Source organism: Myotis brandtii, unplaced genomic scaffold (genome assembly GCF_000412655.1).
Source record: "Myotis brandtii unplaced genomic scaffold, ASM41265v1 scaffold2287, whole genome shotgun sequence".
Taxonomy (NCBI): Eukaryota; Metazoa; Chordata; class Mammalia; order Chiroptera; family Vespertilionidae; genus Myotis; species Myotis brandtii.
In genome coordinates, this window is record NW_005358595.1 from 21,437 (window position 1) to 39,795 (window position 18,359).

Consider the following 18,359-nt stretch of genomic DNA (forward strand, 5'->3'; position numbering starts at 1 on the left):
GACATTGCCAGATAAACAAAAGATGAAAGTTTGTTACTAGCAGACCTGCTTTAAAAGAAACGCTAAAGGGAGTCGATAGAAAATAACTTGAAGTCATACAAAAAAGTTAAAAACACTAGTAAAGGTAATAACACAGGTAAATATAAAAGCCAATATCATATTTTTGGTAACTCCTCTTTTTTTCTCCAATAAGATTTTAAAGACAAATGCATAAAGCATAATTATAAATCTATGGGGTTTCTGGTTAAGATGGTGGTGTAGGTAAATGTGGTACTTGCATTCTCCCACAACCACATCAAAATTACAAGTAACTACAGAACAACCATTATTCAGAACCGCCTGACATCTAGTGGAATGGAAATCCTAAAACTAAGGCAATAAACAAGAAGCCATATTAAGACTGGTGGGGGGGAAGAGACCAGAAATAGACTCGTCCCACACTCACATGTGGAAGATAAAAATTTGGAGGGATATCTGGGCTGTAGAAGTACCCCCTAAGAATCGATAGGTCCCAGCCCAACACCAGGACTCCTAGCCCATGGTTCCAGTGTCAGGAAGAGAAGTCCCCATAACTTCTGGCTGTGAAAACGAGTAGTGATTGTGGCTGAGTGAGACAAAGGGCTGTTGTGAGTCCCAGGCAGTTCCTCTTAAAAGGTCCATGAATGGACTTACTCCCTATGAGGTCTAGCACTGGGGCAACAGCTTGAAAGGCACCAGTGACATACAGGGAGGAACTGAATGGTCCAGCATCAGGGTAAGAGCTGAGGTTGGAGTGAGGGGGGCATTTTCTCCCAGACAGAAGTGCTGGCAGATGCCACTGTTCCTTTTCTGAGCCCTCCCTACACAAAGTCAGAACGTGGGGACCATATCTGAGTCTCCATCAACCTGGCCATCACTGTTCACCCTGCCTTGGGGATCCCTGAGACTCCGCCCTGCCCCACCCACCTTTGCAGCCCACCCAAGGTGTTTCCAGTGGCTTTTCCATATAAATGGCCTGTTTGGCTCATGCTTCAGAATTTCCTAAAATCTCTCAAACAAGCAGCTTCTGGCGAGGGAATGCTCCATACCTCTTGCTAAGTGGCCCCAAGCCAGGCACTAGCAGCCTTGGTTTGCAGCTTGGCCTCTCCAGGATAACTCCAAAGCCAGCACAAGTAGCAGCCATCTGAAGACTGTTTTATAGCTTGTGCTGGGTAGCCCTGGGCAGAACACAAATAGCAGCTGACTCTGGCCTGCACCTTCCAGGAAGCTCCAGAGCCAGTGAACCACGTGGACAGCTACTGACCACATTGAAGCATCACCCAACCACTTCTACAAGTGACAGTCAAGATGCGGACTCAGCAGACACCACAGCACTGTTTAAGTAAGTTCTGCTCCATGGGGTGGGCCCCACACAGTTGATACTCCACAGTGGTCATAGTCAGTCCTTGTAGCTGATCGACCTGGGGGTAAATCCCTCCCAACTGACATGTCAACAGCAATTAAAGCACAACTACAACTAGAGAGTGTACACAGCCCACAGAGGGCTAGAGGTGCACTTGAAGTACCCAGCTCGAGTGAACAGGGAGGCTGTGCCACTGGACCTTACAGGACACCTATTACATTAGGCCACTCTACCAAGTTTGGAATACGCAGCAGCTCTACCTAATACATAGAAATAAACATAGGAGGCTGCCAAAATGAGACAAAGAAACTGTCCCAAATAAAAGAACAGAACAAAAACTCCAGAAAAAGTACTAAACAAAATGGAGACAAGTAATCTATTAGATGCAGAGTTTAAAACACAGATTATAAGAATGCTCAATGAACTTAAGGGAACAGGAGATAAACTCTAATAGCATAAAAAAGGACATGGAAACCATATGAAAGAACTAATCAGAGCCCTAGTCGGTTTGGCTCAGTGCATAGAGTGTTGGCCCGTGGACTAAAGGGTCCTGGTTTGATTCAAGTCGGGGGCACGTGCCTGGGTTGCAGGCTCGATCCCCCCAGTGGGGGGCATGCAGGAGGCGGCCTATTGGTGATTCTCTCTCATCATTGATGTTTCTGTCTCTCCCTCTCCCTTCCTCTCTGAAATCAATAAAAATATATTAAAGAAAAAAAAAAAGAACCAGTCAGAAATGAAGAATACACTAACTAAAATAAAGAATAATTTAAAGGGAATCAACAGGTAGAGGAGATGAAGCCAAGAATCAAAACAGTAATTTGGAATATAAGGAAGAAAAACACCCAATCAGAACAGAAAAAAAGGAAAAAGAATTTTAAAAAATGAACATAGTGTAAGAAGCCTCTAGGACAGTGGTTCTCAACCTTCCTAATGCCGTGACCCTTTAATACAGTTCCTCATGTTGTGGTGACCCCCAATTTCATTGTTACAAATTGAACATAATTAAAGCATAGTGATTAATCACAAAAACAATATGTAATTATATGTGTTTTCCGATGGTCTTAGGTGACCCCTGTGAAAGGGTCGTTTGACCCCCACACGCGTTGCGACCCACAGGTTGAGAACCACTGCTCTAGGACAACCTCAAGTGTACCAACTTCACATCTTGGGGGTGCTGGAAGATAAGAGAGAACAAAAGACTGAAACCTATTTGAAAAAATAATGACAGAAAATTTCCCTAAACTGGTGAAGGAAATGGTCACACAAGTTCAGGAAGTGTAGAGAGTCCCAAACAAGATGAACACAAAGAGGCCCACACCAAGACATCTCATAATTAAAATGCAAAAGGTTAAAGACAAAAAGAGACTCTTAAAAGTAGCAAGAGAAAAGTAGTTACCTACAAGGGAGCCCCCATGGCCTGTCAGCTGATTTCCCAACAGAAACTTTGCAGGCCAGAAGGGAGTGGCAGGAAATATTCAAAGTGATGAAAAGCAAGGACCTACAACCAAGATTACTTTATCATTTAGAATTGAAGGACAGATAAAAGAGCTTCCCAGACAAGAAAAAGCTAAAGGAGTTCATCACCACCAAACCAGTATTACATGAAATGTTAAAGCAGGGGTCCTCAAACTTTTTAAACAGGGGGCCAGTTCACTGTCCCTCAGACCGTTGGAGGGCCGGACTATAGTTTAAAAAAAAACTATGAACAAATTCCTATGCACACTGCACGTATTTTATTTTGAAGTAAAAAAACAAAACGGGAACAAATACAATATTTGTATTTGCATGTGGCCTGCGGGCCGTAGTTTGAGGACCCCTGTGTTAAAGGGTATTCTTGAAGAAGAAAAAGATAAAAAATATTAACAATAGCTGAAACCGGTTTGGCTCAGTGGATAGAGCGTCGGCCTGCGGACTGAAAGGTCCCAGGTTCGATTCCGGTCAAGGGCATGTACCTGGGTTGCGGGCACATCCCCAGTAGGAGATGTGCAGGAGGCAGCTGATCGATGTTTCTCTCTCATCGATGTTTCTAACTCTCTATCTCTCTCCCTTCCTCTCTGTAAAAAATCAATAAAACATATATAAAAAAATATATTAACAATAATATGGCAATAAATACATATCTATCAACAATTGAATCTAAAAATACAAAATAAACAAATGAGCAGAACAGACACAGAGAACATTTTGACATTTGCCAGATGGGAGAGGGGCTTTGGGGGGACAGGTGAAATAGATGAAGGGATTAAAAAGTACAAATTGGTAGTTACAGAATAGTCATGCGAATATGAAGTACAGTACAGGGAATATAATCAATAATTTTGTAATAACTATGTATGGTGTCAGATGGGTATGAGATTTATAAGGATGATCACTTATTAAGTTATATAATGTGTAATTACTGGAATGGATACCTGAAACTAATATAATATTGTATATCAACTGTAATTGAAAAAAAATTTTTAATGTAAAATAAATAAAACCATGGGGAAAAAAGATATCTATGTTAAAGTACACACAAAGTATGAAAAGGTAAATTCCTGACAACACAAATGGAGAGAAATGGAACTATAGAGAACAGTGTCTGTAGAGTAACAAAGCTAAGTTAGTATTAATTCAAACTGGACTGTCATAAATTTAAGATGTACTCTCCAGATTAGCCACTAAGAAAATCACTAAAAACAATAAATGATGTGGTTGCTCTAACTAAAGGAAACTTCAGTCTCATCTTTGTTATGCTTCCTTTGACCCCAGGCTGGGTTTACAGTAGGGAGTGAGGCTCTAGGGCACTGCTTTAGTATGAACTACAAGTTATAAGGAAGACATTCATTGCTAAAGAAACTCAAGAAGATATAATAACTTCACTAGCCTTTGCGGGTCCCTCTCTGCAGAGTGGAAAGAAAAACTGTGTTGAACTACCAGGCCATTCAGAAATCTTTTCCACATCCACTTCTGAAAAATGCACAGTACCAAAACCAATCTAGCTGAAATGATGGCAATAGATGATGTATACATCTAGGTCTGAAAAGCAGAAGGTGACTGTGAACTCTCAGGAAGATGGAACAGAAACCACATTATGAGTCTTTCATATTTCTGGAATGGAGACAATAACATTACTCGGGTTAAGAGTCCAACAGAGACTGTAAAAGTCTTTTAACTGCTCTCCCTGCTTCCCACCTTATTCTTATAACATACTCTCCCATCCACAGCAAGTGATTCCTGAGGCATATGTGGGATCACACTGCCTCTCTGCTCACACCCCTCACAGGACTATCTGCTCCAAACTCAATCTCTGCACTGTCTACAAGACCTACCATGATTGGGTGCCAAGCCACCTCAGAGGGCTGATTCCCTACCACACCACCCTGCCCTACTCCAGCCACCCAGCTTACTTACTGTGTCTCAAACAAGCCCAGATACTCTACCTTAAGGTCTTTGCATTTGGTGTTTGCTGTGCCTAAAAGGAGTAAAATCTTTGATATTTAAATGGTTTTCTTCCTCATTTCCTTTAGGGCTCTGTTCACATGTCACCTATCAGAGAGGCTTTTGATAACTACATTAACTAAAGCAGGACCTCCCAGCAACATGAATCTCTATCCTCCATCCTCTGCTTTATTCTCATTTACTGTCCTAATTACTATCTGATGTTCTATATATTTAATTTTAATTTACTGAATCCCCAACCTCTGCCCCATCATAAGTCTTTAAAAGAGAAGAGACTTTGCCCTAACCGGTTTGGCTCAGTGGATAGAGCATCAGCCTGCAGACTCAAGGGTCCCGGGTTCGATTCCGGTCAAGGGCATGTACCTTGGTTGTGGGCACATCCCCAGTGGGGAGTGTGCAGGAGGCAGCTGATAGATGTTTCTCTCTCATCGATGTTTCTAACTCTCTCTCCCTCTCCCTTCCTCTCTGTAAAAAATCAATAAAATATATTAAAAAAAAAAAAGAGCAGAGACTTTCGTTTGTTTATTGCTGTATACCTAGCACCTAGAACAGAAGCATTTAATTGATTGTTGTGGAATGCATGTAATTAAATGAAACGGCATATATACCTACCCAGAATACATGTCATGGGGCAGGTTTCTTCCAGATTACTCAGAAACACTTCTTTTTTGTAGAACATTTTTGTGGGCTCATGTTCCGTTTCTTCTGGGTGAATGAAGATGGGACCATAAAAATATGCAGCTCCGTCTCGAACCCATACCTTTTCAATTCTTGGGTGGTGAAAAAGGGAGAAATTTCATTAAAATAAAATTCTAGTAAGTTTTATTCTTGAAGGATTAATCTAACAAAAATTCCGTTAACCAAAAATTAATATGTAGAGAAGTTTCACTGGTTATTTTGATAGGACAATTTCTTTGACACCCCCCATCCCACTTAAACACATGAGAAAATACTTGGAAAAAGATAAATGAAGATTTGGCTATTCATCTGAGGGGAAAAAGGTATTTTAACATGATGTGTACCTTACACTTTACGTATTCACGATGTTTATTGTTTGTTTTCCCACTAGTACAAAGATCCATGGGACTAAGGATATTTGTTTTATTTACTAATGTATCCTTAGACCCTGGCAAATGGGAGATGTGTAATGAATAGTGAATGATGAAACAAATACGAGGAAACTGACTCAGAAAGGTAAATCATTTGAAACTAAGATCTCTTGGAACCAACTAGTTCTTATTTATTTTTTAAATAAATCTTTATTGTTGAAAGTATTACATATGTCCTCCTTTTTACCCCATTGACCCCTACCCCCGCCCCAGGCCCTCACTTCCCCTTTGTGGCTATGGGCATGCATATATGCATACAAGTTCTTGGTTGATTACTTCCCACCCACCCAGCCTTCCCTCTGAGATTCCGTACTCTGTTCCATGCTTCCATGTCTTTGGATCCACTCTATTCATCAGTTTATTTTGTTACTTAGATTCCACATGTAAGTGAAGATCATGTGATACTTAGCTTTCTCTGACTGACTTATTTCACTTAGCATGATCTTCTCCAGGTCCCTCCATGCTGTCTCAAAGGGTAAGGAATTCTTCTTTTTTACTGCTGCATAGTATTCCATGGTATAGATGTACCACAGTTTTTTATTCACTCATCTACTGATGGGCACTTGGAACCAACTAGTTCTTAAGTACTGTCCTCAACTGCCCAGTTCTGTCCCTGACTCCTTTACGATTGTTTTATGCCATCCAACCATTTATAATTTCATCCATTTATTTGTTCATTCAAATATCTGAGCCCTTACTATGTTTCATGCACTACGTTTGGAATAGTGGATACAAAGGAGAGCAAAAAGAGAGGATGCCTACTCTCAGGGAATTTGCAGTCCAGTATAGAACCTGAGAATAACGCAATGTGATATGTGCTCTGAGAAGAAGGAAATACATGGTGCTTTGAGAGCATGTAACAGGGAGACCTAACTCAGTCTGGAGGAGACAGAAGATTTCCTTAAGGAAGTACAATTTCAAATTTAAGCTAAAGGAGTTCACCATATGAAGTGGGCAGGGAGATTTCAGGATTGAGAGTTCAGTCAATGGTAGCAGAAGAAGAAAAAAAAGATTTCATGGAGGAATATAAAGGAGAAAGTATGGCTAGAGGCAAAAGCAAGGGAAGTGTGGTGTGAGAGAAAGCTGGGTAAGTTACTGGGAGAGAGACTTTTGACTTCATCCTAAAGAGTGATGATTTTTTTTTTACTTCAATAACACTCACCGGCCCACGCGAGGGCGAACCAGGCCATGGGACTTGATGAAGACACAGTCGCCAACCTTCAGCCACATGTCATTGTAACGGAGCTGCTCAAAGTAGTGGCAACCTGGTTCACCATTGGCCATTTCCACAGGGACATCTTCTTTTTCCTGTTGTAAAGGAAACTGGTTGAGGATAGGCAGTTGACAATCAAGAAGTAAACAGAGAAGGTAAGAATGGAAAACAGATTTTTCTTTCATAATTAACCTAAAAGAAAAAATAACAATAAATAGAAGCTTTGATGAAGAAAAGAAACCAAAAGATTAAGTCACTGAAATCCAACTAAGTCTTATCAAATATTGTATCTATTTTAAATTTCAAGTTAATTGACATAAAATGTTACTCCAGGATGCTTTTATCCCCTCTCCGTCCTTCTTCTATTCCCATAGCCTTTAGCAACAAACAAACAAACAAACAAAACACTGGAGAGGAAGGTATAGCCTTTAGCAACAAACAAACAAACAAACAAACAAAACACTGGAGAGGAAGGACTAAGCATTCAGAAGCAGACTCAGTCAATGCATTATTATCCTATATATTCTATATAATAAAAGGCTAATATGCAAATTGTCCCCTCGGGGTTCAACCGGCAGACCAGGAGTTGGATCGCTCACTATGATGTGTGCTGAGCACCATGGGGCAGCACAGACCATGGCGGGAGACCAGCAGCGGCAGGGTGCTGAGTGGGCAAAGGAAGGAGAAGGCGGGGAGGCAGGGAACCTGATTGGCCCAGATCACAGGCCAGGCCTAGGGACCCTACCCATGAACGAATTTCGAGCACTGGGCCTCTAGTAAAATATAAGAAGCAAATTCTACACAAGCTTCCCCTTCACTACATTTACTGAACTTGCAATTTCTTAACATTAATAATGAATAGTTTTACAATTTTTTTTACATTTTGAGTTATTACAAAATAGAAAGGGCTAGCAAAGTCTCTGTGACCGAAAGACACATATTCTGTTTTTGAATAAATTATAGGGCCTGTCACCTACTGGCTGTTGTAACAAATTACTTGATCTCTCATGCCTTAGTGTCTTCATTAAATGGGATTGTTAGGAAGCTTAAATGACACAATCAAGTCAGGATGCAGGTGGGAGACAACCAACTGATGTGTCTCTCTCACATCCATGTTTTCTCTTTCTCTTTCTCCCCCCATCCTTCTCTCTAAAAAGCAATGGAAAAATGGGTGAGGATTAACAATACATAAACAAACAAACAAGTAAAAAAGACAATAAATAACAAGTGTTAGCAAGGATTTGGAGAAAAGGAAACACTTGTGCCCTGTTGATGGGATTGTAAATTGGTGCAGCTGCTTGGAAAACAGTATTTAGGGTTATAAAAAAATTAAAAATATAACTACCATACAACATAGCAATTTCAATTCCGGGTATCTGTATGAAGAAAACAAAAGCACTAATTTGAAAGAACCCCTGTGTTCACTGCAGCATTATTTAAAATAGACATGAAAGGAACCTAGGTATCTATCGACAGATGAATAAAGATGTGATACACACACACACATAAATATACAAAATGAAATAGTCCTCAGCCATAAAAAAGAAATCTTGTCATTTGCGACAACATGAATAGACCTGGAGAGTATTATGCTAAGTGAAGTACTAGTAAGTCAGACAGAGAAAGCCAAATACCATATGATTTCACTTACATGTGGAATCTAAAAGAACAGAACAAACAAAACAAAACAGACTCACAGACACAGATAACAGAGGGGATGAGAGAAACAGTGAAAGGGATTAGGAGGTACAAACTTTCAGTTATAAAATAAGTCATGGGGATGTAACAGACAGCACAGAAAATAAAGCCAATAGTATTGTAATAACTTTGTACAGTGACAGGTTATTCCACTTATCATGGTGATCATGTTGTTAAGTGTTGAATCACTACTTTACACACTTGAAACTAATGTAATATTGTATGTAAACTATAATTAAAAAAAACACACCTTTTTATTTTAGGAATGGGTTCTGATCTCAAGTTACCCTTAAAAAAGGTCCTAGAATGACTCATCTTGACTATGCAATATCAAAATAATGAAACAAAATAGTAACTCATACATAGAGAAGACCCTGAGAACTTATGAATTCTAATAATAACAATTACAAATCTAAGTTAATTTCACATTGACTTCCATTGAGATTTCTTCTTTTAAAATTAATGTCTGTGATTCCTATACATATTGGTAAAATGTAAGGAATACCATGTATTAGCAAACGAAAATGGATATTTTTTTCCTAAGATACTAAGAATTCAATTTTTTCCAGTTTTTACATGAACAATTTTAAAACTTTGTCTTTCTTGATTATATACAAGAATTATATTTGCTGGAAATAATTCAAATATTAGAGTATGTAAAATTTAAAAAACAAGTCTGTGATCTAGCCCGAGATAACCACCCAGTTTAGTACACAGTTTTCCATGTTTTAATATTCATGCATTTTTCTTTTTTAATTTGAGAGAGAGAGAGATGAGAAAGAAACATCTATAGGTTGCCTCTTGCACTCGCCTCAACTGGGGATTAAACCTGTAACCTGGGTATGTGCGCTGACTAGGAATTGAACCTGACACCTTATGATGCTCTAGCCAATTGGGCCACACCAACCAGGGCCATTTTTGTTTTCTTGAATAATGGTAAACTACATCTCATTCTGCAACCTGTTATTTAGTAACAACTTTCCCCACATAACGTGGAATTTTTCAATCCTATGTAATAAAAGGCTAATATGCAAATCGACCGAATGGTGGAACCACTGGTCGCTATGACGTGCACTGACCACCAGGGGGAAGATGCTCAATGCAGAAACTGCCCCCTGGTGGTCAGTGTGCTCCCACAGGGGGAATGCTGCTCAGCCAGAAGCCGGGCTCACGGCTGGTGAGCGCAGCGGCAGTGGCGGGAGCCTCTCCCACCTCAGCAGCAGGGCTAAGCCATCAATCGGACATCCCCAGAGGGCTCCCAGGCCAGGCTGAGAGACCACCCCTCCCAGTGCACGAATTGCATACACTGAGCCTGTAGTGTTACTTAGTGTTACTATAATAGACTTACTTTATTCCTTTCATTGGCTGCAGTTTATTTATGTGGATGTATGAAAACTTAGTTGTTATTCATGGCCATTTGGGTTTGGCCTAGGGTTTTTGCTTTTACAAGCTACACCAGGGGTGGGCAAACTTTTTGACTCGAGGGCCACAATGGGTTCTTAAACTGGACCGGAGGGCCGGAACAAAAGCATGGATGGAGTGTTTGTGTGAACTAATATAAATTCAAAGTAAACATCATTACATAAAAGGGTATGGTCTTTTTTTTTTTAGTTTTATTCATTTCAAACGGGCCGGATTCGGCCCGCGGGCCGTAGTTTGCCCACGGCTGAGCTACACTAATGTTACTCCTTGTAGAGTTATCCTTTGGTGTTCCTATTTAAGTACTATGTGGGAGTTTGATGACTCCCTGCTATCAAACTGCAGGGTCAAAGGAAATGTCATCAATGGGAGATGAATGTGTACTACCCGACACTAGGCTGCATGTTCTTAGAATTCTTGCCAATCTCTGTTAGGCATTTTGAAAACTATTAGATTAACACATTTTCTTATATCTTTTGGCTGCCTTCCTTCTATAAATCATCTATTTGATTCCTTTGCCTATTATTTTAATGTTACTTTTTTCTTAGACTTCAAAGAGCTCTTTGTACATTAGAAATAGTAGTCCTTCTACTGTTTTATTAAACTGATATTTTCAATTATAAGTCAATAACATTATCAAAATGATCACTTTTTTCTTTTATGGCTCCTGGGTTTTATATCATAGCAAAGAACTCACTCACTCTAAGTTTACACATAAATATTACAGGTAAATATAGTAAATGTACTTCTGTTAGAAACTAGTACTCTTTATTTTTAGCTAGTACTGTTTCTTTTATGTTTATACTAGAGGACTGGTGCATGAAATTTGTGCAGTTGAGGGAGGTCCCTCAGCTCGGCCTGCATCCTCTCGCAGTCCGGGAGCCCCCTCTCACATTCTGGGACCCCTCACTCCTTACCACCAGACCGCTTGCTGCTCCTTACCACTTGGCTCACTGCGCCTTAGTGCTGCCACGGAGGTGGGAGAGGCTCCTGCCACTGCCACTGCGCTCACCAGCTGTCTGGCTTCTCGTTGAGCGGCGCTATCCCTGTGGGAGCACACTGACCACCAGGGGGCAGCTCCTGCATTGAATGTCTGCCCCCTGGAGCTCAGTGCACATCATAGTGATTGGTTGTTCTGGTCGTTCCACCGTAACGGTCGCTTAGGCTTTTATTACATAGATTTTTTCAAGTATTACTGGATTCCATTCACTTCTGCTGACTTATAATACTACCTTTATATTCTGGATTTAATTTTGAAAACCATATTCTGTTCATTGACTAGACCTGAGCTAGTACCTCGATTTTTTAAATGTAGTTTTGTAAAATGTAACATCTGTCAGTGCAAAGCATTCTTTTTTTTTGTTTTTTTTTTTAAAGACATACAGGGAAGCGGACTCAAATGCTGTCAAAGTGTTCTTGATTATTTTCTTTTCTTGTTCTATTTCTGGTGACTGTCACATATTTATTCTTTCATAAGAATGGTAGAATAATTTTGTCAATTTCTAAAAACGATTTAAGTCTTTTATGTCCTTCAGTAGATTGACTGTTCGTCTTCCCACAGGTTCCATAAATTCCTTTAGGGTTATTTCTTAATCTATTTTGTTGTTAATGTAAATTAGGTATTTTCTTACATATAATTAACTAACAGCTGCTAAAATATATTCAATGGTTTCATTTTCCATTCAAAAGTCTTATGAGCCCTAGCTGGTTTGGCTCAGTGGATAAAGCATCGGCCTACAGACTGAAGGGTCTGGAGTTCAATTCCAGTGAAGGGCACATGCCTGGGTTGTGGGCTCGATCCCCAGTAGGGGACATGCAGGAGGCAGCCAATTGATGATTTTTATCATTGATGTTTCTATCTTTCTCTCTCCTCCTCTCCCTTCCTCTCTGAAGTCAGTAAAAATATATTTTTTAAAAAGTCTTATGAATTATTGTTTACATAAGAAAGCTACCAACTTGTATATAGATTTTTGAAATTTCTACTTACTGTTTTAAAACTTTTGTTAATTTCTCCCAATATCTGTAAAAAAAAAATCTTGCCTCTTTATTGTCAATATTTTCATTACTTTTATGCTGGCCAGTGTGCTCAGTGGTTAGAGCATTGGCATGCACACTGAAGGGTCGAGGTTTTGGTTCCTAGTCAAGGGTATATTCACTTAAAAACTTAACTCAAGTAATGTATGTTATCAAATAATCATTCCTTTAATTTATTAATATAATGAAGTTAGTGAGTTATTCTAATTTTGAACAATCCTTGTATTCTTAGAACGAACTCTTTCCTAGTTGGTCATGTTATTTTAAATATAATTTTATTGATTTCAGAGAGGAAGGGAGAGGGAGAGATAGAAACATCAATGATGAGGGCAATCTGGGCATATGCCCTGACCGGGAATTGAACTGTGACCTCCTGGTTCATAGGTTGACACTCAACCACTAAGCCACACTAGCAGGTTAGTTGGTCATGTTCTTAAAGAACTAATTTGATTTCACTTGTAAAAATATTTTTCTCCCCAAGTTTTTTTTCCCCCCATCAATATTTGCACGTCTGAACTGTAGTTTTTGTTTTTATTTTGTCAGGCTTTGGAATCAAGATTATTCTGGCTTTGTAAAACAAACCGAGAGGTTTTCTTCGTTGTCCATGCTCTAAAATAATTTATACATCTATCTATACATATAAAAGGCTAATATGCAAAGTGTCCCCTTGGGAGTTTGATCGCTCACTATGAAGTGCGCTAACCACCAGGGGGTGGTGCGGAACATGGCGGGTGACCAGCGGTGGCGGCAGGGTGCTCAGGGAGGGAGAGGAGGCAGGTAAGTGGGGAATCTGATCAGCCCTGATTGCTGGCCAGGCCTAGGGACCCTACATTTTGTGCACTGGGCCTCTAGTTATAATTATAGGTTGCTTAAAGGGTTAAAAGGATCCACCTATGGAATTATCTGATCTGAATACTCTTGACATTTAAAAAAATTTCTTCATGTTGTTGTTCACTTATGTGTTATATATCTCTTGTTGATTTTACTCTAGTAATTTATCCTACAAAATTATTCATTTTTTATTTAGGCTTTCAAATTTACTAACAGTAACGTAGAAAAGTCTTTAAATTTCTTCCACATTTTAAATGTCTGAAGGAAATCTAGAATTCCCTTCTTTTTTCTTTATTAGGATGGCTAGTAGTTTATCTCATTGGACCTATCAGAGAATTAGCACTTGGATTTACTTGTAACTTCTACTATTCTGTTGTCTAAGTATTAATTTCTGTCTTTATAAGTTCCTTTCTTTCTGTCTGATTGTGTTTTTTAAAAAAAATTTTTGATTTTATTTTATTTCTGTTAATCCTCCCTGAGGATATTTTTCCATTGATTTAAAAAAATATATATATTTTTATTGATTTCAGAGAGGAAGGGAGAGGGAGAGTGAGAGAAACATCAATGATGAGAGAGAATCATTGATTGGCTGCCACCTGCACACCACCTACTAGGGATTCAGCCCACAACCCAGGCATGTACCCTTGACTAGAATCAAACCCGGGACCCCTTAGTCCACAGGCTGACACTCTATCCACTGAGCCAAACCAGCTAGGGCTGATTTTTTTTTAAATCCTCAACCGAGGATATTTTTCCATTGAACTTTAGAGAGAGTGGAAGAGAGAGGTAAAGACAGAGAGAAATATCGATGTGAGAAACACATCAATTGGTTGCCTCCTGCATGTGCCCTGACCAGGGCCAGGCCGGGGAGGATCCTGCAACTGAGGCACGTGCCCTTAGCCAGAATCGAACCTGGGACCCTTTGGTCCGCAGGCACACTTTATCCACTGAGCCAAAACAGCTAGGGCTCCATTGATTTTTAGAGAGAGTGGAAGGGAGGGGGAGAGACAGAAAACATCGATGTGAGAGAGACACATCAATTGGTTGCCTCCCTCACATGGCCTGACTAGGGCCAGTGATTGAGCCTGCAACCAAGGTATGTTATCTTGACCAGAATCAAATCTGGGACCCTTCAATCCCTGGGCCTGACACTCTATCCATTGAGCAAAACCGGCTAGGGCAAAAAATATATTTTTATAGACTTTTAGAGAGAGGAAGGGAGAGGGATAGAGAGATAGAAACATCGATGAGAGAGAAACATTGATTGGCTGCCTCCTGCATGCCTCTACTGGGGAAAGAGCCTACAACCCAGGCATGTGCCTGTTGGGAATCGAACGTGACATCCTGGTTCATGGGCCAATTCTCAACCACTGAGCCACACTTTGTTTTTTTAAACCTCACTAGAGGATGTTTATTTTAATTAATTAATTAATTAATTACTTATTTTTTAAAGAGGGATAAAAGGGGAGGGAGGGAAGGAGGGAGGGAGAGAGTGAGAAACATTGATGTGAGAGAGATACATCAATCGATTGCCTCCCACACGTATCCAGACCAAGGATCAAACCCAAAACCTAGGTATGTTTCCTGACCAGGAACTGAAGTCAAGGCCTTCTGGTGCACAGGAAGACATTCCAACCAACTGAGCCACACCAGCCAGGGTTGTTAACTGATTGTAGAGAGAGGAAGGGAGAGAGAGAAACATGGATTGGTTGACTCTCATACATGTCCCAAATGGGAATCTAACCCACAACCTTTCAGTGTTCAGGATGACACTCCAACTGAGCCACACTGGCCAGGGCTTGATTAAGGTTTTATATTGTTTATTTTGAAATGTAAAATTCTTTTTTGTGTGGCTATTATCTACATACCTTTTCCAAGTTAAAATTGTCTTCAGTTCGACTGTCTTCTGAGTTGTCTGCGTTCTTTTCATCATCCCCTTTATCTGCATTTGCAAATACAGAGGCCACTCGGACCACAGGCAAGGGCACATCCCGAGGGACAAACCTAACAGAACTGATGGGCATGGTCCACAATTTAATTTTCTTAAAAGATTTGGTTTTGGCAGAATACCGTGATTCACAGACAAAAACATCCTCATCTCGAAAGTTTTCTGGGCATAATTTAAAGTATTCCTAGGGGATATAAGAATAAAATTAATTAATTTTCTGAAAACCAATGAACCAAAAATAAACACCAACTAAATAAACAAAAGTTAAACTGTTTAGACTTTCTGACAGTTAACAACAAATGGTAAATGAATCGAGATCTAGTAGTATTTCCTTGCTTCAGAATGACTTTATTAAATACATAACATGTAGCTTATTTAGCCTAACAATTGCCCCTTTGAAAATATATTAGTATTTCATACAGCTGTAATGTCCTTTAAAGCTATGGGCAGGATTCCTGTGCCTCCATCAGATAGATACATAAAAAATACATCTTATTACCCCACTAGCAGGTTATAATGACCTTTCAGAAAATGTTATCCTTAACAGTTATCTTGTAATATAAAAAAACTTAAGCTGATTGCATATAGCTACATAGTGTAGGCAGCAAATAGTCTTTCACCATCATGTTCAGGTTAATTTCTTCCTAAATCTTCACATATAGCCATATAGACACAGCTTAAAGAAAATTTTTTTCCCCAGTTTAAAAAGAGCTGCTAATTTTATAAGTATCAATTTGTTGTGTTTATAAATTTTATTTCCATGGAATGATTTATACTTTTTGTACTAATAAGTTTCTTACCTTGACAAACATGACCACACATTTTCCTAGAATTTTACTAACGGGAACTTTATTGTAATAGTCACTCTTAAAAACTTCTTTTTCTAGGAATTTTCGTGTAGCCAGATGGAATGTTTCATTTGGCCGATAAAACCAACAGCCATACAACCATTTTTCACCTCAAAAACAAAGAGAGAATTACCATGAACAGAAATCACATATTCTTTGCAAAATGAGTAAGTCTATCCATTCTGCCATGGCCTAAATCTACTAATGTGCTTTTTATTTTTAAAAAATATTTTTATTATTTCAGAGAGGAAGGGAGAAGACGAGATAGAAACATCAATGATAAGAACCGTTGATCAGCTGTCTCCTGCACACCCCCTATGGGGGAATCACACATCCCCTACGGAGGATCGCACACCCCCTACGGGGTATCAGCCCACAACCAGGGCATGACTGGAATTGAACCTGCAATTCTGCAGTCTGCAGGCCAACATTCTATCCACTAAACCCGTGGTCGGCAAACTGTGGCTCGCGAGCCACATGCGGCTCTTTGGCCCCTTGAGTGTGGCTCTTCCTAAGCCTTAGGAGTACCCTAACTAAGTTAATAACAATGTACCTACCTATATAGTTTAAGTTTAAAAAATTTGGCTCTCAAAAGAAATTTCAATCGTTGTACTGTTGATATTTGGCTCTGTTGACTAATGAGTTTGCCAACCACTGCACTAAACCAAGCCGGCTAGGGCCCAATGTGCTTTTTAGACCACATTTCTTAATACGATTATCTTAGAAGAAATAATACTTTCAAATAATGAAGTGTAATAAATAAGGCTTAGAAATGCTACTTTCTCTCTCATATTAAAAGATACCTAATACAAAGAATGAGGAAGGTGATGAGACCTGTTCTATGCTGCTACACTTTCTGGTTCAGGAATATAAAAGTATTTTACATGATGAACAGATGAAAGAATGGGAATGCCTGGATCACATTTCTGCCTGCTTTTGGCTTCACTAACTCCTATTCATTCTCCATGTCTCAAGTTTAATGACAATTGTTCTAGGAAGCCTATTGAAATCAAATTTTAAGTCAAGGCACATGTCTCTCTGTAATAATTTTTTATTTGTGATTTTTATTGGAGTGGTTATGCCAGGGGCAAAACATGAGCCTTTTGTTCTTCTGAATCTCTGTTATCCTACAGAGTTTGGCTCATGGTGTGTTTTTAATAAATATCAGTTGAATGAATAATCTCAACTACATTTCAAAAAGTTACATTTCTTTTGTCTCAGCTGCGCCACTGCTCCATAGTGCTAGATCCTATGTTTTTCATATAAGGGGTGCTTAATTATATTTTATACATTGTAGAACAAGTATTGTTAGAAGACATAAAATGGTTAAATTACAGTTTTCTCCTCTGAGGACCAAGGAGTAAAACAGTCACATCTCACAAATGTGCCCTTCAATTTAAAATGAACTTACCAGCAGAATCTTCCCACAGTCTCTCAATACAGACTATATGTGGTTGTAGACTGGCTTCCGAGGGCTCTACGTAGACATAATCTCCAACATGGTACATGCTATTCTTAAAGCTGCAGTCCTGGCTGTAAGTGCGATGTAAACCTGAGAGGCCTGCAGCACCCGAGGAATCTTCACTCTTTTCAGCCTCTTAGGTAAAAAAGACAAAAGAGGCTCTCATTAAAGGAATGTTGGAATTAGATGTAGGATTCAAATAACACATATTAATACATTTAATTCTTTTCTAGACATTCAAAAGCAAGATTCAAGACAAATAGTATAGCATCCATATTCCCAATAGTCTCTACTCAAAACTGTCTCCTTGAATTATAACTGCCATTATTAATTTAAATAAATACATTAAGTAAAGGATCTATAAAATAAAAATTATCATAATAATACATGCTCAATATAGTCATTTAAAATGTATATATGTATTTATTTCAGGGAGAGGGAAAGAGAGATAGAAACATCAATAATGAGAGAATCATTGATCGGCTGCCTCCTTCACACCCCTTACTGGGGATCAAGCCCATAAGGGCATGTGCTTTTGGCTGGAATTGAACCTGGGACCTTTCAGTCCGCAGGCCACCGTTCTATCCACTAAGCAAACCAGCTAGGGCACTGTAGTCATTCTTGATGATACAGAAAGATATAAAGACTAAGTCATTTGCACATCACGTAATCCTAAAAATAATCTAATGCCACCTTCATCTTAATGCCTCTGAAGTTATTTTCCCTAACAGTTATTACAGTTTTGGCATGATTAATGGAATCTTAGAATTGAGGAAATATGAAACATCCTATATAATAAAGAGGTAATATGCAAATTAACCCTCACAAGATGGCTGCCTACGACCAGGCCGGCAGGGAGGTTAGTGAAAGATGACCAAATGACTGAACAGCAGGCTGCGTGGGGCGACCAGGCTGGCAGGTGGGTTAGTGAAGGATGACCAAACGACTGAACAGGAGGCTGCGTGGGGTGACCAG

At 39.4% G+C, this 18,359-nt stretch overlaps 1 protein-coding gene across 21 annotated transcripts in view; it reads right to left on the reverse strand.

Moving 5' to 3' along the window:
• PBRM1 (polybromo 1) overlaps positions 1 to 18,359 on the reverse strand; it is a 125,433-nt gene that overhangs the window by 21,389 nt on the left and 85,685 nt on the right. For 12 of the 21 annotated variants that reach the window (XM_014539754.1, XM_014539753.1, XM_014539749.1 and 9 more), the window contains 5 exons: positions 17,334 to 17,519; positions 15,875 to 16,032; positions 14,995 to 15,258; positions 7,094 to 7,254; positions 5,435 to 5,592 (listed from right to left, as the gene is read on the reverse strand). In XM_014539754.1, the coding sequence (XP_014395240.1) occupies positions 5,435 to 5,592; positions 7,094 to 7,254; positions 14,995 to 15,258; positions 15,875 to 16,032; positions 17,334 to 17,519 (927 nt within the window). The remainder of the gene's footprint in view (positions 1 to 5,434; positions 5,593 to 7,093; positions 7,255 to 14,994; positions 15,259 to 15,874; positions 16,033 to 17,333; positions 17,520 to 18,359) is intronic. The other 9 variants (XM_014539759.1, XM_014539762.1, XM_014539758.1 and 6 more) reach the window with 1 other exon arrangement.